The following is a 16,661-nucleotide window of genomic DNA, read 5'->3' on the forward strand; positions in this document are numbered from 1 at the left end:
TGATGACTGATGCAAGATGCAAGAAAAAGCGATACGTTCACCATGAGCTCACACATACCTCTCTTATGCGCAACAAAAAGCCACCGAAAAAGCCTCTGAGGACGCAATGACCAGTATCGCTGGCCCCTTTCTCCCCCCCCACCTCCCCCTCAATGAAAAAGCTTGCTGCTACACCCTTCCGCTCGTCGCGGTCATGCCGATGGCGCCCCCTCTCCAGGTGTCGCTCCTTAGCCTGCGGCCGCCTTAACTCTTTGTCACCAGCCGCGGTGGCTCAGTGGCTTGGGCGTTGTACTGCTGATCCCAAGGATGCGGGTTCGATTCCTGGCCGCGGCGGCCGCTTTTCTGATGGAGGCGAAATGCAAAAACGCCTGTGTGTTCAAGATTTCGGCACACTTTAAAGATCCCCAGGTGGTCTAAATGAATCCGGAGCCCTCCTCTAAGGCGCGCCTCATCGCCTGTGTAGCGTCGGCGCGTTGAACCTCATAATGACATGATGACAACTCTTCAAGCCGCGCATATCATGGACACCCCACGCATTCCTCGCTTTCTTACATTATAAGGAGGAAAAAAATGAACACGCGCTAATTTGGCGAGAGCTGCGACGGTCGTGTTCAAGTTTTCGAGGTACAGCTTACACATTGGAGAAGCACAAGTGACACACCCCCTCTCTCTACCAAGGGGGCTGGTACTCGGTGCCAGCCCCCTGCCCCCGCCCCTTTAGCGACGCCCATGAAGTGCAACTGTTCGTTTGTTTTTAAGTATAGCCGACACCAAATGCAACGAAGACGAGATTGATAGAGAAAATAATAAAGGGGAATACACACGTACTGAAGCTAGCTTGTTTCCTTTTCTCTTTTTTTTTTTCGCGGCGGTTTTGCTGGCGGGTGGGGAGAGACATAGGAGTGGACAGCGTTGGGTGAAGTGAAATCAAAGCGCTTCAGTGACACTTAGATTAAAGGATTAGGGCTGTTTACATGAATGGTAAAATAAAATAAAAGTTGAACGGAAGTAAATTAACAAGGGTTTTACGCGCTGATGCTCCGCCTCGGTTTACTGTTCATTTCCGCGCAGTACGGCCCAAACACAACTCGGGAACATAAAAACCATATCGCCTGACGAAAGCAAAATATTAAAGCTACAATGTTAAAAGAGTGCCTGGGACATCCCACGCCTTGAAATGTCCGCCCGAGACGTCCTGCACCGAAATGTCCGTGCACCGAAACATCCTGCACCGAAATTTCCGTGCACCAGAATGTCCGTACATCGAAATGTTTGTGCACCAAAATGTCCGTGCACCGAAATGTCCGCACCAAAATGTCCGTGCACCAGAATGTCCGTGCAACCAAATGTCCGTGCACCGAAATGTCCGCACCGAAACGTCGTGCATGCCCACATGCCCTACATCGAAATGTCCAGATCTCCCTCGGAACAGGGTGGGCATGGGGAGCTTTTGCAGATGGGGTGGCATGGCTCCCCCAGTCGAGGGCACCTGAAGATTTCTGCTGAGCTCCACACAGCTCCAGGAAAGTTATTTACAGGAAGCAAAATGCTTAAATATCAGACTTTATTCAGTTGAAATGCCGGTGGTGATAATCACTAATTAAACATTTTTTCCCTTTATAAATACCCGCAAAAAAATAGGGGGGGGGGGGTGGATTTCGATTTTTCCCGTCTTAAGCTAATCTTCCGTCTTAAATATAGATGGTATATTGCCTTTGCCCTTTGTATTGGGTTCGTACTATCATGACAGCCACCTTTACTGGATAGTTTGACCAATATCTATTTACGCTGACCAGCTCAGATTTCTTCAGAAACCCTGGTTCCCTGGGCGGCTTGCACCAATCACATACTCACGCTCTGACAAGTTGTCAGCACACATATTCGCAGTGCGGCTATATATTACGAAATGGGAATGGGCGCGTATCTTACCACTGGAATTTTCCTAATATACTGACACAGCAGAAAATCCTAAATAATCTGTACACAATTAAAACAAATGATCCGTTGTGCGTATACGTACTCTAGTATTATAACTCACGTGGTTAAATTTCTAATTCCCCAAATATTGAACCGGAACATTACAAATTCATTACGCTGACCTCACAAGCACATTTCAATTCGCTATATAGCAGAACTTCCTTTTGCAACTCATCTGTGTATGTAACTCTTCTGCTTTGTCAATGTTTATCGTGTATGCCTTCATTTGGTAACGTGGACGTGCATGTCTCGTGGTTAGGCGGCATGTTGTAGATGCGCAGGAAGAGTGCATTGCTTTTTCAAATTTCTATTTCTTGGGTAATTAACGTGGACACTGATTTTTTTTTTTTTTTTTTGCATCGATAAATAAAAAGGCATAGAATCGCAGGACAGGAGCGGGTGGAGGTCAATGGGAGAGGCTTTCGTTCTGAAATTACAGTGGCTAGAATAGTTCTAGCCACTGTACTGCAGTGGACCTCGGTACGCTGATGATGATGATGATGATGATGATGATGACGACGACGACGACGACGACGACGGTGGTGGTGGTGATGTTAGGAATCGAATCTGGATGTATCGTTAGGAAGCCGACGTCTATCCAATCACGCTATTCCGACACGGTTGATGCTGCCTGGATTTTGGAATTTCGCTGTAACTCACGTAGCATGGGAGAAAGCTTCACGTTTTAACCATACTTCTTTTACGAAAGGGCTTTGATTTTTTTTTATGTTCTTTCCAGCATCTGTGATGTTGAATGAATGTTTGACTGTATTTGATTTGGTTTTATGTTGGTTGGTCGATTGTGATTACTTTCGGATACGGTTCATCGTAGCGCCACTGTACAGTTCCAACTTCCTGCAGAAATACTGAAAGAAAATAACCGAGATTAAATATAATATTGCAATAACAATACAAATGATTATGATTATAATGATGATGAGGATGATACGTATGGTAGCATATTTTTCGCTCCCCAGGGACAAAGAAAGCTCTGCGGCACCACTGACTCTTGCTGTTGTTTTTGTTGTTCTTGTCGGGATCATTGGCCAATCATCGGGTTTAGAAAAAAAAAAAAAAACTTCTTATTTGGGTGCATTGTTGACAAGTAGAAAGCGGTACGAAAGATATCGCGAAACAACTCTAAAGAAGGAGAGAAGGAAAAAAAAACGGAAATCAATGTGAATGGGATGGAGAGTAAATTCATTCACTTAGCCGCATAATAATAGAAACCCGACATTGCATTTGAATTTTTCAATGAAGCTCGGGAGTGCAGAGCATATACGTATCCCGGCGGCATATAAACCCAGGCAAGACAACTTAATTTTTCTTCCTTAGATCTTACTTCACGCCAGAAAGAGGCAAACGCAGGGCATTCCTCCTGAAAACTATACTAGTCTCATATAGGAACTTGTCTACAAAACTTTACCATCTATTCTTAAAGTTGAGACAAGCGCGAAACCTAAAAGTCCGTACAACCTGCGTCGCTGAAAGTGCGGCCAGTCGATCGCCAAACCTTCAAAGACCCAAATCGCAAAGGAGGACGGATCCACGCGATGATTTTTCGCGCACTGGGTAAACGCATTTACGAACGATCTAAACGTATACCGATACTAAGCTTATGAGACAAAGGTATACTATTGTACCCCTTCTTCATTATCGATGCGTGCAATGTCTTATATATAGAACCATTCTTTTTTTTTTGCGATTTTCAAGTAGATAACCGTTTTGTTAGTGTAAGCCCGCTTTCACGCATGCGCCGTGTGTCCAGAGATATCTTATCAGGGCTTTTCGGTCGACCAACCGGTCTATGGGGATAGGCATTAGTTTTTTTACAGGACGCCATCGGTCTCACTACAAAAACTTCCGCTTTAAAAAACTCGAAGTGCCCTCCCCCTTTGTGAAGAAGGATGACCAGTGGAGCTAAGCGCACTTCAAGAAGTGCACGAAACAAACACGTTATTTGCCATTTGCAACGACTGGGCATGCTTCCGACTCAGTTGGCTGAATGAAACTTGGACGAACTGGAGTGAGTTGAGTTTTATTATAGGAAATAAACATGGAGCTACGTTTCCGTCCGGTTGAAGGAGCCCTATTTTTGTTTTACAGCAGACGCGGGAATTCCACAATATTTGCAACTTAACTATTATAACGACGCAATTTTTAGTGGATGAAATTCAGCTTAATGTTAGAGCCGTCTTACTGGCTAATTGCCATATAATTTTTTTCGGGATAGTTTGGACAGAACAAAAGTTACACCCATTCTCTAGCTGTACGTACCATACTCCCTTCCTAGACGGCCATGGACAGCAGCGGGGCATTCTGCAATGTTTGTAACTTCACTGTGAACCAACGAATCATGACAATTAAATTAAACTTGGCGTAATGATAGGCACATTCTAGCGGCCGATTTCAATGTGATTTTTTTTTTTTTAGAATACCTACCTAGATTTAGACCTGCACAGCATTCACCAGAAAGTTGGCTTTGCCGCAACATTCAAGTTTGACGACGCGACTCCTTTCTACGCACCCCGTAGGTGCATGCAGTTTTGGTAAGAAGCAAGCGTATAACAGTTGCGTTGTAAGAAGTTGAACACGGTTCGGCTCGAAGTTAGTGCTCCCAGCGCTCCCAGATCGACACTTTTTTCCCGCCCAAAGGCAAGCGTGGAGCAGTTTTAGCTCTATGCGTAAAGCCCAGTCGTAAAAAAAAAAACAAAAAAAAAACGCTATTGTTGTGGTTCACACCGTGCGATGGCGCTAGGCGCACGAAAATATGCGTCCATGCTTCTTTGTAGGTTTGTAGCTTTGGGTGTTGCGCCTTGCCCAAAATCCTTCAAACAACTCTCACCCTTGCGCCTCTGTGATGCGGGCCTTCGAGAACAGCTGTACGGATTCCCTAGGCATTTCTTAGCATCTGGTTACGATGGGCTATCATGTGGTGCAGGTTTAGAAAGTCCAACCCGAGGCAGCCTGCAGTACGCATGAAAACGAGCTGAGCGGCGTCGCCGGCCATTCACGAAGGGCTGCGGATCGCTGAAACGCCGGACGTCCGCTGGCAGGGCCAGCAAGTGATTGTGCGTGTCCGAGTATTGTGACGTGAGACCACTTAACAACTGAAACGTCAACGGCTCGGCAGTTGATCAGGGACAAGGTTTTCAATCAAAGCGGCATTCGCGGTATGAGGCATGCCCACATGAGGTAAGCGTACTAGCATCGCCTATTATCTTTTCGTAGTAATCTCTTATTATTGCCCGCAGCATCAGTTAGCACAATGCTGGATCGCAGATTAATATCTCTTACGCCATCAGCGTGTTAATAAGAGCTCGTGTTACTAAGCTTACGTCCTGAATGAGGCGAGGCGGCGTGTGTGCGCGTATGAGTCACGGATGACACAGTTGATCGGCTATCTAGCGGCTAACTTCTTTCTCACAAGTTGCAGGCGGGACGGAGCAACAAGTGCGCGTTGTTGTGCGCTACCGCCGGATGAACTGACGACCGTGAATGTTGGCAGAATGCAGAAAGGTGCGTTTAACGGCATTTATGTTTTGCTTGTGGTGGTCGGAAGCGCTTTCTTTAATCGGCAGTTAACCAATCATGCACCGCCCATTTCTCGGCCGCCTTGATTTCCTCGATGGCTCACACGTTATTGAGATGACGTCGTCGGTTCTTTCTGTGTAGTTCTAGTTTTAAACTTGAGTGACGTGTGCCCTGTCAGCTTCTCACAATCCATGCTGCACAAACACGGATGCCTTGGTCAGCTGTTAGTTCATCGCGGTGCCGTATTTGGTGCGCGGCGAGCTAGTTTACTGAATCAGTCGCTCACCACTTCGTCATTTTTTAAACCTGGCTGAGTGACCATTGAGCCAGTCCTTGTCATTCAACTGTTTGTTAACGCTGAAAAGAGCGCGTGCTGATTGGCTGGATGATAACTGAAATTGGCCACGTGGGAGGGGGATCATCCATACATTAATTAATTGTGCTAATTAATGGTGCAAAATAATTTTTCGAAGCATTCTTTCACGAACGTTTATCGTTCTTCCTTTTTTTTCCTGGAGTTTTTTTGCGCACCTGCCACACAGACAACAATATGCATATGAAGTTTGAAATAAGAAAAATTGAACAGCAGTAAACATTTTTTTTAAGAAACATGTCATGACAACATTGTGAAACACTGCCTGCAGCTTTGTCCACTTAGCTTGAGCAGACAAGGCTGCTGTCATTGCCTTCATCATACTTTTAATGTTCAGAAATAGTGGCCACTTTGACTTGAACGAAAGCTATGTGTAGGTGTGTTAGTTCTCCTTTAGACACTTGTAAGAAATTGTGGTACCAGGAAAAAAATAACTATGTTCCCCTTTTGCAGCTTGACATGACAGCCCCCACGACATGAACAATCCTCCCCCGATTCTTCCACGAAGGCCACGACCACAAGCCCATGCGGGCAGAGAACAACGTATTTCTCCACCGCTATCTCTCGACACAAGGGTGCCCCGTTGCTCTCTGTCTTTCAAGGCACCCAAGCAAGGCATGGCTGCATCGGAGCCTTCGAGCTTGCGATATGTTCCAGAACAGTCCACGTCGTCCACGTCAGAAAGTGTAGTGGAGCCACTCCCTGCGCAGCCCAGTTCCTCTCATATCCAGCAGCCAGCAGCGCAGCATTTCTCAAACCCTATGTATTTGTTCATGGACGACAAGTTTGACTCACCTGCTGCTTTGGAAAAGGCACCGAGGGGGAATCGGACACCAGATGCGAGCGACACTGACTCCATACTGTTTCTGAAAAAGAACAAGCCAAACCTCAAACCCAAAAAACCTGAGGACACCCTCATCTCGCCCGATCTGCCACCTTCACGCTTTCCCCACATCTACGAAGACGTGCCTCGCGCTGTTCTGGAGAAAAACCGAAAGCTCGTTGCCAGCCAAGAAACGGACAAACTCGCCTCAGTCAAGCCTTCACCTGCAAATGCAAGTGCAGGAGAAGATAGCACTCAAGATTCTCCTCAAGAATTTGTCGAGCCAGTGCGTGATGTGAGTGTTTTTTGGAACCAGCCTCAGTTGTCAGTGTCTGGGGTATTGTATGAGTTTCCTGTCCATCGTTCTCCACCAACTAAGACGGACGTGATGTCGCCTACATATGACATTCCTCCCGGCCTCACGAAGCAAGTCTCGCTGAGTGACAGTGAATACGACAACATCGCATTCAAAACGCCTCCATCGTATGAAGTTCCACCGCCACCAGTACCTGTCAGTACCCCCGATGCGTTAAAACCAAACAAACCAGCCGAAGACGAATCTCCCAAAGCTGAGACCATTCTAAACGCTGACTCAGTGTCACCTTCCTCAGCGCATTTTCTCTACGAAGTTCCCAAACCGTTTGCCAGGCCCTGCATCTCACCCCCTGAGAGTGCCTTTCTGTTCTCAGATCCCTCCGACCTTTACGATATCCCACCGCAACGCACGGATGCTCCGTCGCTAGGAACGTCGCCCAAAGATGCAGACTTCATGGACGCTTTGGACATTTTCTCATCGGATTACCTGGACTCTGATTTCTTGCCTCTGCTCTCCCCACCGCCGTCCTACCCACCACCGCCTCCACCGGAGCCGGAACCACCTGAAATACCCCCCAGAAACAGCCCTGCCATTCCGTTTCTCACATCAAAGGAGTTCCAGTCACCCGAGATTCCAGTTCCGGCTGTTCGCACGTCTCTCGCAAGGCGGACTCAGGTTAACCGCCAGTTAAAATTCTCCACACCGCAGCTTTCAGAAGAAGAAGCCAAAGCGAGCCCTACTCTCTCCAGAACGGGTTCGACTTTCTACCGTGCGCTTGTCCCCACCCAGCGTCCTGTTCCAGCAGCATTTGCCACAACGTCCGAGCAGAGTCCAACGCTGTCGGTGCGAAGTGCGTCGTCGCTGAAATCTCACAACTCTATGCCCGATTCCCCCCCTTCACAGCCCGATGATTTCTTCGAGTTGAGGGCCTTTGCTGACTCGAGTGATCACTCTCCCCCAGTGCAAGATAGATCTGGCACTACTAGCGACACCTCTTCGCTCCAGTCGGAGGACTGTTGGACTGTGGGCAAGCTGGACTTCTCCGGATACGTCTACAAGGCCGGATCAAATCGCAAAGGTGATTGGTTAGATTGAGTACAGTGTGGCAGTGCCTACACACGTGTGATTTAGATTCTGCAGTTATTGACTATGTGGAGTGTTTTTTACACAGGGGCCTAAGCTGCAACCCACTAGTAGATGATTCTCTGCATTACTTTTGCTGAAGTTCTTGATGCCTTTCGTAAATCTTTTTGAGCCACACTTTTTATAGAAAACTTTTTCATGTTCGTGCATGTCTTGTTTCATAGTCAGTACATTTAGGTGTTTTCTTTAACTTCTAGACAGCTGGATTTCTTAAAAGCTGATGCATCACCGTCTTTTCTTTTTTTTTTTTCACTTTGAAGGAACATTTCTTTTATGGTTATGTACTACAGTTGACTCTCAATAATTCGAAGTCACTCATTAATTGGAATTTTCGGTTCTTTAGAAGTAATGTATGTGCTGGTGCTGGCAATTTTACATGCAATTCAATGCAAGAAATCACTCGATAATTTAAAGCCAGTTATACTGGTTAATTGGAAATTATTTCTTAACAAAAAACAATGAGGTGACCATCATTATTATAGAATTCCAAATTTGCAAGCATGAGTACAGCACCGTGATCTCTACCGATGATGCCATGCCGACTGAGGCAGCACCGCAGTTGATAAAGCGGCAGTATTACTCACTCGAGGCTCACACCCGCTGAAGCATATCTCTCTTCAAGGTCCTCAATCTTCTTTGTTGTGCACAGTGCCCTGTGAGCAATCTTTGTGGTGCCCATACACTTTGGGCTTTAATTTTAGGGATAAGTCTCGACGATCTAAGCTCTTGCAACCAGTGTCGTATGCTCGATTTGGTGATGACAATCGATACACTGGACGAAAGCGAGCAGGGAAGTGTGGCGTGGACTAATGAAGATCTTGTCCTGAAGTTTTTTATGGTCCATGTGGAATTCATGTTAATTGGAGATGCTGCGAAATATTTTATTGGATGTAATTACCTGTTAAGAACATGGTTATTGACTAAAAACAATAAATTATTAAGGATAAATTACAGTGCATGCAAAGCTAGGATTTTCCACTTTAATGGATTAGGCCATGGTTTCTCAAAGTGGGTTCCGCGGAATCTTGGGGTTCCGCAGGCCCCTCCTCAGGGTTCCGCGAGCCACTGATAAATTTTCCCTGGTTCCGCAGTCGCAAAGTCTTATATGGTGAAATTAGGTGCGATCAATCTAAGGAACCTCCATTACTCACTCCCGAGTGTCAGTAAGCACATCTCGGCGCATAACAGAAACGCGCGAGCTGCGCAATAAATCTCGCCAGCAGCTTGCAGCCAGCCAGACTCCGAAAACGGGCCACGTGGTTAAACTATTGCACTTGAATTTCGGCCTTATATTACCCCCAAGCGCATTTCTCCTGTTTGGAGATAGGTGCCGCTAGCGTACGCATTCGTGTAAAGTCGACGGGAAAAAAAAACGATACCCTAGCTTGCTTTTAAATTTATTGCACGTTAATGTAGCATGAACGGAATGAAAAATGGCGGGGGGGGGGGGGGGGGGGGGGTTCCTTTGCACTTAACGGAACTTAGCAGGGTTCCCTGGGGCCAACATGCTTGAGAACCCCTGGATTAGGCTGACCATCAAGAGTGACAAAAGTATTCTACATGAGCAAGGTTTCAGGGCTATTCTCTGGGGGAACATATTATGAGTAATTGCCTGGGTAGTACACTAAGGTTACCTCCTGTTTTTCTTTTTCAGCATTTCAGAAATGCTGGTGCACACTGAATGACGGGGGCTGGAGTTACTATGCTTCAGAAAAGGTAGTGGTCACTGCCTTCTGCATCTTGGTTCATTTACAGGGAACTGATGTGCCATACTGTTCTTTCACTGTGCCGTTCTTGCTGCATTTTCATCCAGGACACTATTCCCCTGGGCACCTTAGCACCTCAAGACATCGGAGCAGTTTTCATTGTCGCTGGAAATGAACCAAGGTAGTTTCTTATGACGTATGTTCCTATCCTCGAACTGGGAGAATACTCTGAAGGCTTTCGTGGCGGCAGCCCTGAACTTCAAAGAGCAGTAGCAAACTAAAAAATGCCGAGTTTAAATTGCATAATTTTTTCACAGTGTTGCCAAACTTCGATTGCAAAATGCATTTTGTGTGTGGAGAGCATGTCAAAGTTTGCTTGCCTTGTGCAGCTTGTAGGCAAGGCCTGCATGTTGCGTGTATGATAAAGCTTTGGGCCACAGAACTCGCAGACTCATAATGGAGGAACCATGTTGTTAGCACATGAGGTGCTGCTTGTTTACTGATTTATTTATTTATTTGGTAACTACCGGGTGGTCGCCACAAAGCACACGCTCACGTTCGCTCACTTTGCAATTTCTTGGTATTTTTAAGTGTGGACACAGAACATTACGATTTGCTAAACAGCTTTGCTGTTACAAAGATAAGGCGCATACCCCTTAGGTTATTGTTGAAAGAGGCCGCAGGCCCCTGCAGCAGATCAGTACCCAGAGGCTGTGCATGCGTACTAGTGAAAATTTTCCCATGCTTGTGTGTGCGTTGTAATGCGCCATTACCTTTGACACAATCAGGGTCTGCTGGTCACTGACTTGAGGCGCAGTGTGATGAGTCGAATTGTGAACCTGCTCACCTTTTAACAAGAACCGCTGGGGAAGCAGTAGCTGTAGTGGTTAATCCAGTGGAACCTTTATGCCTGCTTTCAAAGGGGACTGTGGCCTGCCATCAGTTTGGAGATTACAACCAGCTAAAAGAGTACACGGCTAGCAGCATTCTTCGTATAATGCACCAGCGGGCCCAGTTTTCATATCTGTCGTCCGTATTAGTGAGGGGCGGGTGGAGAGTGCACCCTTTCCCTGTCGTCACAGTCTGTGTGTGCTCTTGCCGTTCCCCGGGAGAGTGCAACCTTCTCTTCTTCTTCTGTCCTCTCCCAGCCCGGCGACGTCTGTGGTGCCCAACCTATGGTGCTTCGAGGTGCAGTCGCTGCAGTCGCAGGGCAGCCGTCCGCTGGTGCTGGGCGTGCCCACGCTGCCCGAGCGGCGCGAGTGGCTCGAGCGCCTGGCGCGGCTGGTGGTGCCCCCGACCAGCAGTGGCTTGAGCGCCCGCCAGCTGCACGGGGCCCCCAAGCACGCGGGCCGCCTGCACGTCAAGGAGGGCACCAGCGGCTTCTGGCAGACCGCGGGCGTGGTGCTGCGCGGCCGCTCCCTCGGGGTGCACCTGCCCGGGAACGTGGAGCACGTCGACCTGCGACGGGTCATGTCGGTCGGTGAGTGTCGGCGTGTGGGGACGGGGCCTGGAAATGCGGAGCTTCATACTCGCACGTGGTACTAGATGGAAATCTGGCGCCAGTGGGTGTGTGAGCCGCGCTCCAGCGAGCGTGCCGTCATGTACCGGGTACAAACGTTTCACTTGTCTGCGGCGTGGCTCGCCAACAAGTTTGAAAGTTACCGGTGTCTGCTAAAAAACAACAATAATATTGTAAATGTTTATTTAAACTTGGTTTATTAATAGAAAAGTGAAGTTCCAGAAGATTTATTTGTCAGGGATTATTTAAAAGCTTCATGCGAGACTAACAAGAAAAAATTCTACCCTTTTTTCTTGATTTTGGCTTCGAGGGAGAAAAGAAGCCATGTGGCTAATCATGCCAAGTAGGGGAGAAACATTGCTATAGATGCTGTGGTGGCACCTACAGTGACACATAATTGCAGCGACAGGTTTCTGTCTAGTTTATATCACAGTATGAAACTCTGTGTTTTAAAAGACCGTAGCACTTGCCAGACCATTCCTGCGGGCAGGAGGGAATTATAAGTTGCTGACCGTGGCCATCTTGCCTCATAGCGGGGAATCATGGCCTAGTGATTAGGGCTCCCGTTTTGGCTGCAGGAAAGAATTGGTTAAAAAGTACCATGGGACACCCACGGGTAAACATGGGTACACGCATTTCTCAGCTTGGTGTACAGCTTTCTCAGAGGTGTTGTGAGTTTGGGTGAAAATTCCACAGACTCAGCTGCATCACAACTTTGAACAACTCAACTTGGACAGGTGGGTCGCCCAACACCTTAAAGGAGTACTGACACGAAATTTCAAAGCTGGGATAGCTATGTAAAAGGCTTCCTTTGTATATAGAGAAAACTCCCACGAAATTTTAACCATAGCCTTCCAGTAGAATGTATTTTAAATGAATTTAAAATTTTTCACGCCGCAGCAAGCTCGGAACGGATAACCCTTCGACATCTGCATGAGCATGACGCCACCTGCTCCTCGCCCCAAACTGCTGCCGTCAGGGATCCTGTGACGTAGCCAAAGCGCTGGCTGCTGTTGGCGTACGCTGCTTTGCTTTTGCTTCACGTCACAGTTTAGGACTGATGTCATGCTGCCCAGGCGCGTGCAACCACGACTTCCTGGATGCGCGCACGTGAGTCCACACTGGCTGTGGTACGACAGGAACAGCGACGTCAAGTGCGCACTCCTGTCGTGGTGGCCGCCTCAGTGTTTGTTTAATCAAAACTGAAACTGGCAGGAATAAACGAGGCTGTAAACAATTATTTATGCTGTGAACGATCTTCTGTGCCATTCTATGATTAGTAGGCTGGTAGGCACCCATAGCGGCGAAAAAAACATAACACGATAATTTTGTGTCAGTACTTAAAATGCCAATTGTATGAGCCAAATTATGCCGAACCGACGAAAAGAGAGTAGGATAAGATACACTCCTCCTACCTCCTTCACTTCGTCCTCTATACAAAGCAGTTTTGTTCCCGCTCCTCTTTCCCCTTGGCAACAGTGTCCAACGATGCTGCCGCATGTCGAAGTATTTTGGGATGGCCAAAGGCTGCAGTGAGATCCTCCGAAGTCTGAACAGTGGGGCTCGTACACGGGTGCATGCCTCGCAAGCTGCATTGACCTTCTTCTTTATGCTTCGTGCCTCTTGGCAGAGAGAAGAAAAGCAGCCTAGTAAGAACGTGACAGTACTGGCTGGTAGGTCATCCATGATGCTTACGGTGAAAGTGGGGAACAAAGGGCGGGAACCAAGAAAAAAGACCAGTAAGCACGTACTGTGTGTTAATGAAACGACCACACACCTTATCCTTGCTACTAATAATTTGGAATTTGCGAGGGTAAAGTTGGAGTGCAGGTAATACTATAGTATGGGAATTTTGCCTCAAAGTGCAACTTTACCGCAGACACGCCATACTGTACTGCGCTGCCTGCGTGGTCACAGCCGTCATTTATTTCACTCCCCGACGCAACTCTGGCCGGTTTGCCTTCAAAAGCAAAAGGACAAGGAAGCTTTAATGTGCAGTCGTGCATGCAGCATTATATCCTGTATTTATCGTGAGCGCTTTTGCTGTTTTTAAGATCAGGAGCGGTCTGCTGAGTGGGACGAAGAGGATCGGATAAGATGTGCTGCCCTTTTAAGAGAAGAGCTTTTTAAAGCCCAACAGCTACCCGTGAACATGCAGCTCACCAGCTTTGCCTTAACGTCAGCAATATGGCTTTTGCAGCATTTTTTTGTGACTAAGTGGTGGGGGGATGGTGCCCTCTTTCCACATGGGTGAAAAATATTGAGAAGTTTTTAATTCACCCATTAGTGGTACCGTAATTGTCGCCGCTGTGTTTGTGCTATAATTATTTATTTTTAAACTCCACCCCCACCCCGCCAGTGGGTTATGAGCATCACAACCAGCAAGTTGTGATGGATAGCTAAATGCATGCCGGTCGTTGTGGCTGATTGCTGTATGCAATAGCTTTGACTGCATTGCATAGTTTTAGTGAACGGGTGTATAGAAAACTTATGGAAGTGTTGGGTACATCCGTATTAGAGGGCGCAGTTTCTTGTTTCGATGCCACGCTGAGCCTTTTCAAAGGCACCCTTTTTACTTCACCTTCAAAGATACGTTTCATCTTTTGCACTGTTGTGACTCTTCCTCAAGGGCATATGAGTACGTTTTCATGATATTCTAATTTAAAGGAAGCGAGTAAGGGCGCCAGAAAGTGTACGCACGTTTAAATTGCTTTTGCGGGCTTTTAAAGACGCTTGTGATTTAAAGGAGCCATGAAGACAAAATACAAGTTGGGTTTATTAGAAAGACTGCTTAGCCCCGATAACAATGATACCAATATCATCGCAATCTTCGAACAAATAACGGAGATATTATAGAAAACGTGTGAAGCAGTCGCGACCCCCTAGCCGATTTCCCGCAACTTTTCTATGACGTCACGGAACCTTGTTTGTGCGATTGGCGGCCGCCTAACTCACCTGTCGCGACGACACACAACTGGACGTCTGCAATGGGGCCTCTAGTTCCATTTGACCGCATCACTTGAATGCTAACGTGCAGTTAACGCACTGAAAATTATGTTTTATTGTAGGCCCGTATGACGTCATTCTCCCTCATAACACGTCACTGTGGCGCGAAATTTGAAAGTTTTTAAATAATTCTTGCTTTTTTTTGCGTTAAAAAACAACTTTCGTGGCTGTAATGTAGCTGAGTGAGATACTGAATCCTAATTCTTTCAAATTAAACGAAGTTGTATTTTCTCTTCATGGCTCCTTTAAAATAGCTGTTTGCTGCAAATTGGCTATAAACGTAGATTGGTAAATATTGCCGCTGAAGGAACCACATTGCCGTTTCTTTGACGTTCTTACTCTCAGAACACTGAGTTGATGTGTACAGGGCAAAAGGGGACAAGGACTAAGATAAAAATTAGGGGTGTGCGAATATTCGAAACTTCGAATATTCGATTCGAATTTTTTGGTATTCGATTCGATTCGAACGACACTTTTATGGTTCGAAATATTCGAACCACCCAAAACTAAAAAAAAAATCAGAGCGTGTCCCAGCAGCAAAGTCGCGAAGCATATACACGGCGAACGGTACGTGCTTTTGCAGACTGTATCGGTGTTATTGTTTTCTGCTCGCGAGAACGCTCTGCGCACGGCCAACGCGCGCTGACACCGCCAGAAAACCACCCCCGCGCTGCGCGCGGCGCGGCCGGCGGCGTCAACATGGCGTCGGCTCCAGCCGCAAAGTGGCGCGGGCGCTCGAGTGACCGTTCCTAACAGCTCTTTAAAGGGGCCCTAAATAGGCTTCCGAATGTCGCCATTTCAATCGCGCAATCGCTAGAGTACCCCTTCACGGACAACGTGTACCAAATATTACACCTCTGCGTAAAGCAGGGGCCGCACAAACACGAAAAAAAGATTTCACTTCCTCCCCTGGCTCACCAACCATACCTTGCCGCCACACTTGCGCGCTCTGACGCAGTTCTTTCCGGCTCTGACGCGCCTCTATGACGCACGAGACACTGCCCACTGCGGCGCCGCGAACGCGAACCACAGCGACAGCACTCACCGTGCAACCGGAATCTGGTGGGCAGAGCATGCGCGTCGAGTGCTAAAAAAAAAAGCGCGCGCAGGGCTTGGCGCAGCCAATGACTGCACGTACATCAAGGAGGGTGATGGATTGCCCTGTTTCTCTCGGTGGTCTTGCGCCGGGTCGATGACGTCGCGGCTTCCACAGTGCTTCGGAGGAGCTACTAGAGGAGGAGAGCCCCAGGCCTTATGGGTGGCCCCTTTTAATGAGCGATAACTCGGCTAATACTTAACGCATTTAAACAATTTTTGCGGGATGACGTTCCTTGGATAGTACTCCAGTGACTGCGCACGCAAAATCGTAACATTTGGCAGCCTATTTAGGGCCCCTTTAAAAGGCGGCTCAAGGGAGACACAAAGTTGCTTGTGCGGTAAAGGAGCTGATAATGCATGCGAAAACGGTACTATAAAACATCATCCGCGCCGCTAGAAAGCGTCCGTAAAATATTTGCTGGGGTGCTAAGCCTAACCATCTCCGGCGGAGCCAAGCCGGCTGTCTCCATCTCATCGCAAGTAGTCCGGCTCCTCCATTCTGCCGCGCGCGTCGTGCGTCATTTTCTGACCGAGGTAGGCGCTACCGCGGGCGCAAAATCGTCGATGCGGGCGTGAAAATATAGCGCTTGCAGAGCCGAGGCGAGCGAATCGCGTGCACAAACGCACCATGCGGTTCATGCGGCGTGTAGTGAGCTTGGGCACAGCGAGTGAGGAGACGAGTGCGAAGCTTTACGTGCTCCAGAAAGGACTGCTTTGCGACATGGGGGTTAAAAAAAAGCAGAAAAAATCACGAATTTCTTCACGCGAAAGTAAGAGAAGAAATAAATGAAAACTTTTTTCACCGCTCAATTTTTTGGTCTGTGGTTCATACGAATTTCGGATGATACGAATATTTTTCGCGGTCCCACAAGATTAGTAGCATCGAGATTTTACTGTATCAGCGCGCGGCAATGTGCACGGGCTCGGGCATGCCAGACACTAGTATCTCAAGTGAGCGGCTGCTTTCGGTATCTGGTGGAGTCGTGACGAGCAGGAGGTTGTCACTGCTCCCCGAACATGTCGAGCAGTTAACCTGACTCCATGTTAACATTTAAGTGAGTGCAGACCTTAACCTGTTGAGTGAAATGGTATTGTGTAATTTCTAATTTTACATTGTATGATTTGTTGTGCAATAAAGAGTCAGTTTTTGTGTCTCTAGATGGTGA

General features: G+C 47.4%; 1 protein-coding gene across 4 annotated transcripts in view; it reads left to right on the forward strand.

Moving 5' to 3' along the window:
* The first annotated feature begins 4,761 nt into the window (after nucleotides 1-4,761).
* Rhogap15b (RhoGAP_ARAP and RA_ARAPs domain-containing protein RhoGAP15B) overlaps nucleotides 4,762-16,661 on the forward strand; it is a 29,263-nt gene continuing 17,363 nt past the window's right edge. Inside the window, exons 1-6 of one of the 4 annotated variants that reach the window (XM_077703804.1) lie at nucleotides 4,762-5,172; nucleotides 5,408-5,496; nucleotides 6,338-8,101; nucleotides 9,821-9,882; nucleotides 9,980-10,053; nucleotides 11,021-11,352. In XM_077703804.1, the coding sequence (XP_077559930.1) occupies nucleotides 6,361-8,101; nucleotides 9,821-9,882; nucleotides 9,980-10,053; nucleotides 11,021-11,352 (2,209 nt within the window). In that variant the 5' untranslated portion in view covers nucleotides 4,762-5,172; nucleotides 5,408-5,496; nucleotides 6,338-6,360. Of the gene's footprint in view, nucleotides 5,173-5,213; nucleotides 5,497-6,337; nucleotides 8,102-9,820; nucleotides 9,883-9,979; nucleotides 10,054-11,020; nucleotides 11,353-16,661 lie in introns of those variants that run through there. The other 3 variants (XM_077703805.1, XM_077703806.1, XM_077703803.1) reach the window with 3 other exon arrangements.

This window comes from Haemaphysalis longicornis, unplaced genomic scaffold (genome assembly GCF_048455015.1).
Source record: "Haemaphysalis longicornis isolate Haplotype H1 unplaced genomic scaffold, Haemaphysalis longicornis Haplotype H1 scaffold_3, whole genome shotgun sequence".
Taxonomy (NCBI): domain Eukaryota; kingdom Metazoa; phylum Arthropoda; class Arachnida; order Ixodida; family Ixodidae; genus Haemaphysalis; species Haemaphysalis longicornis.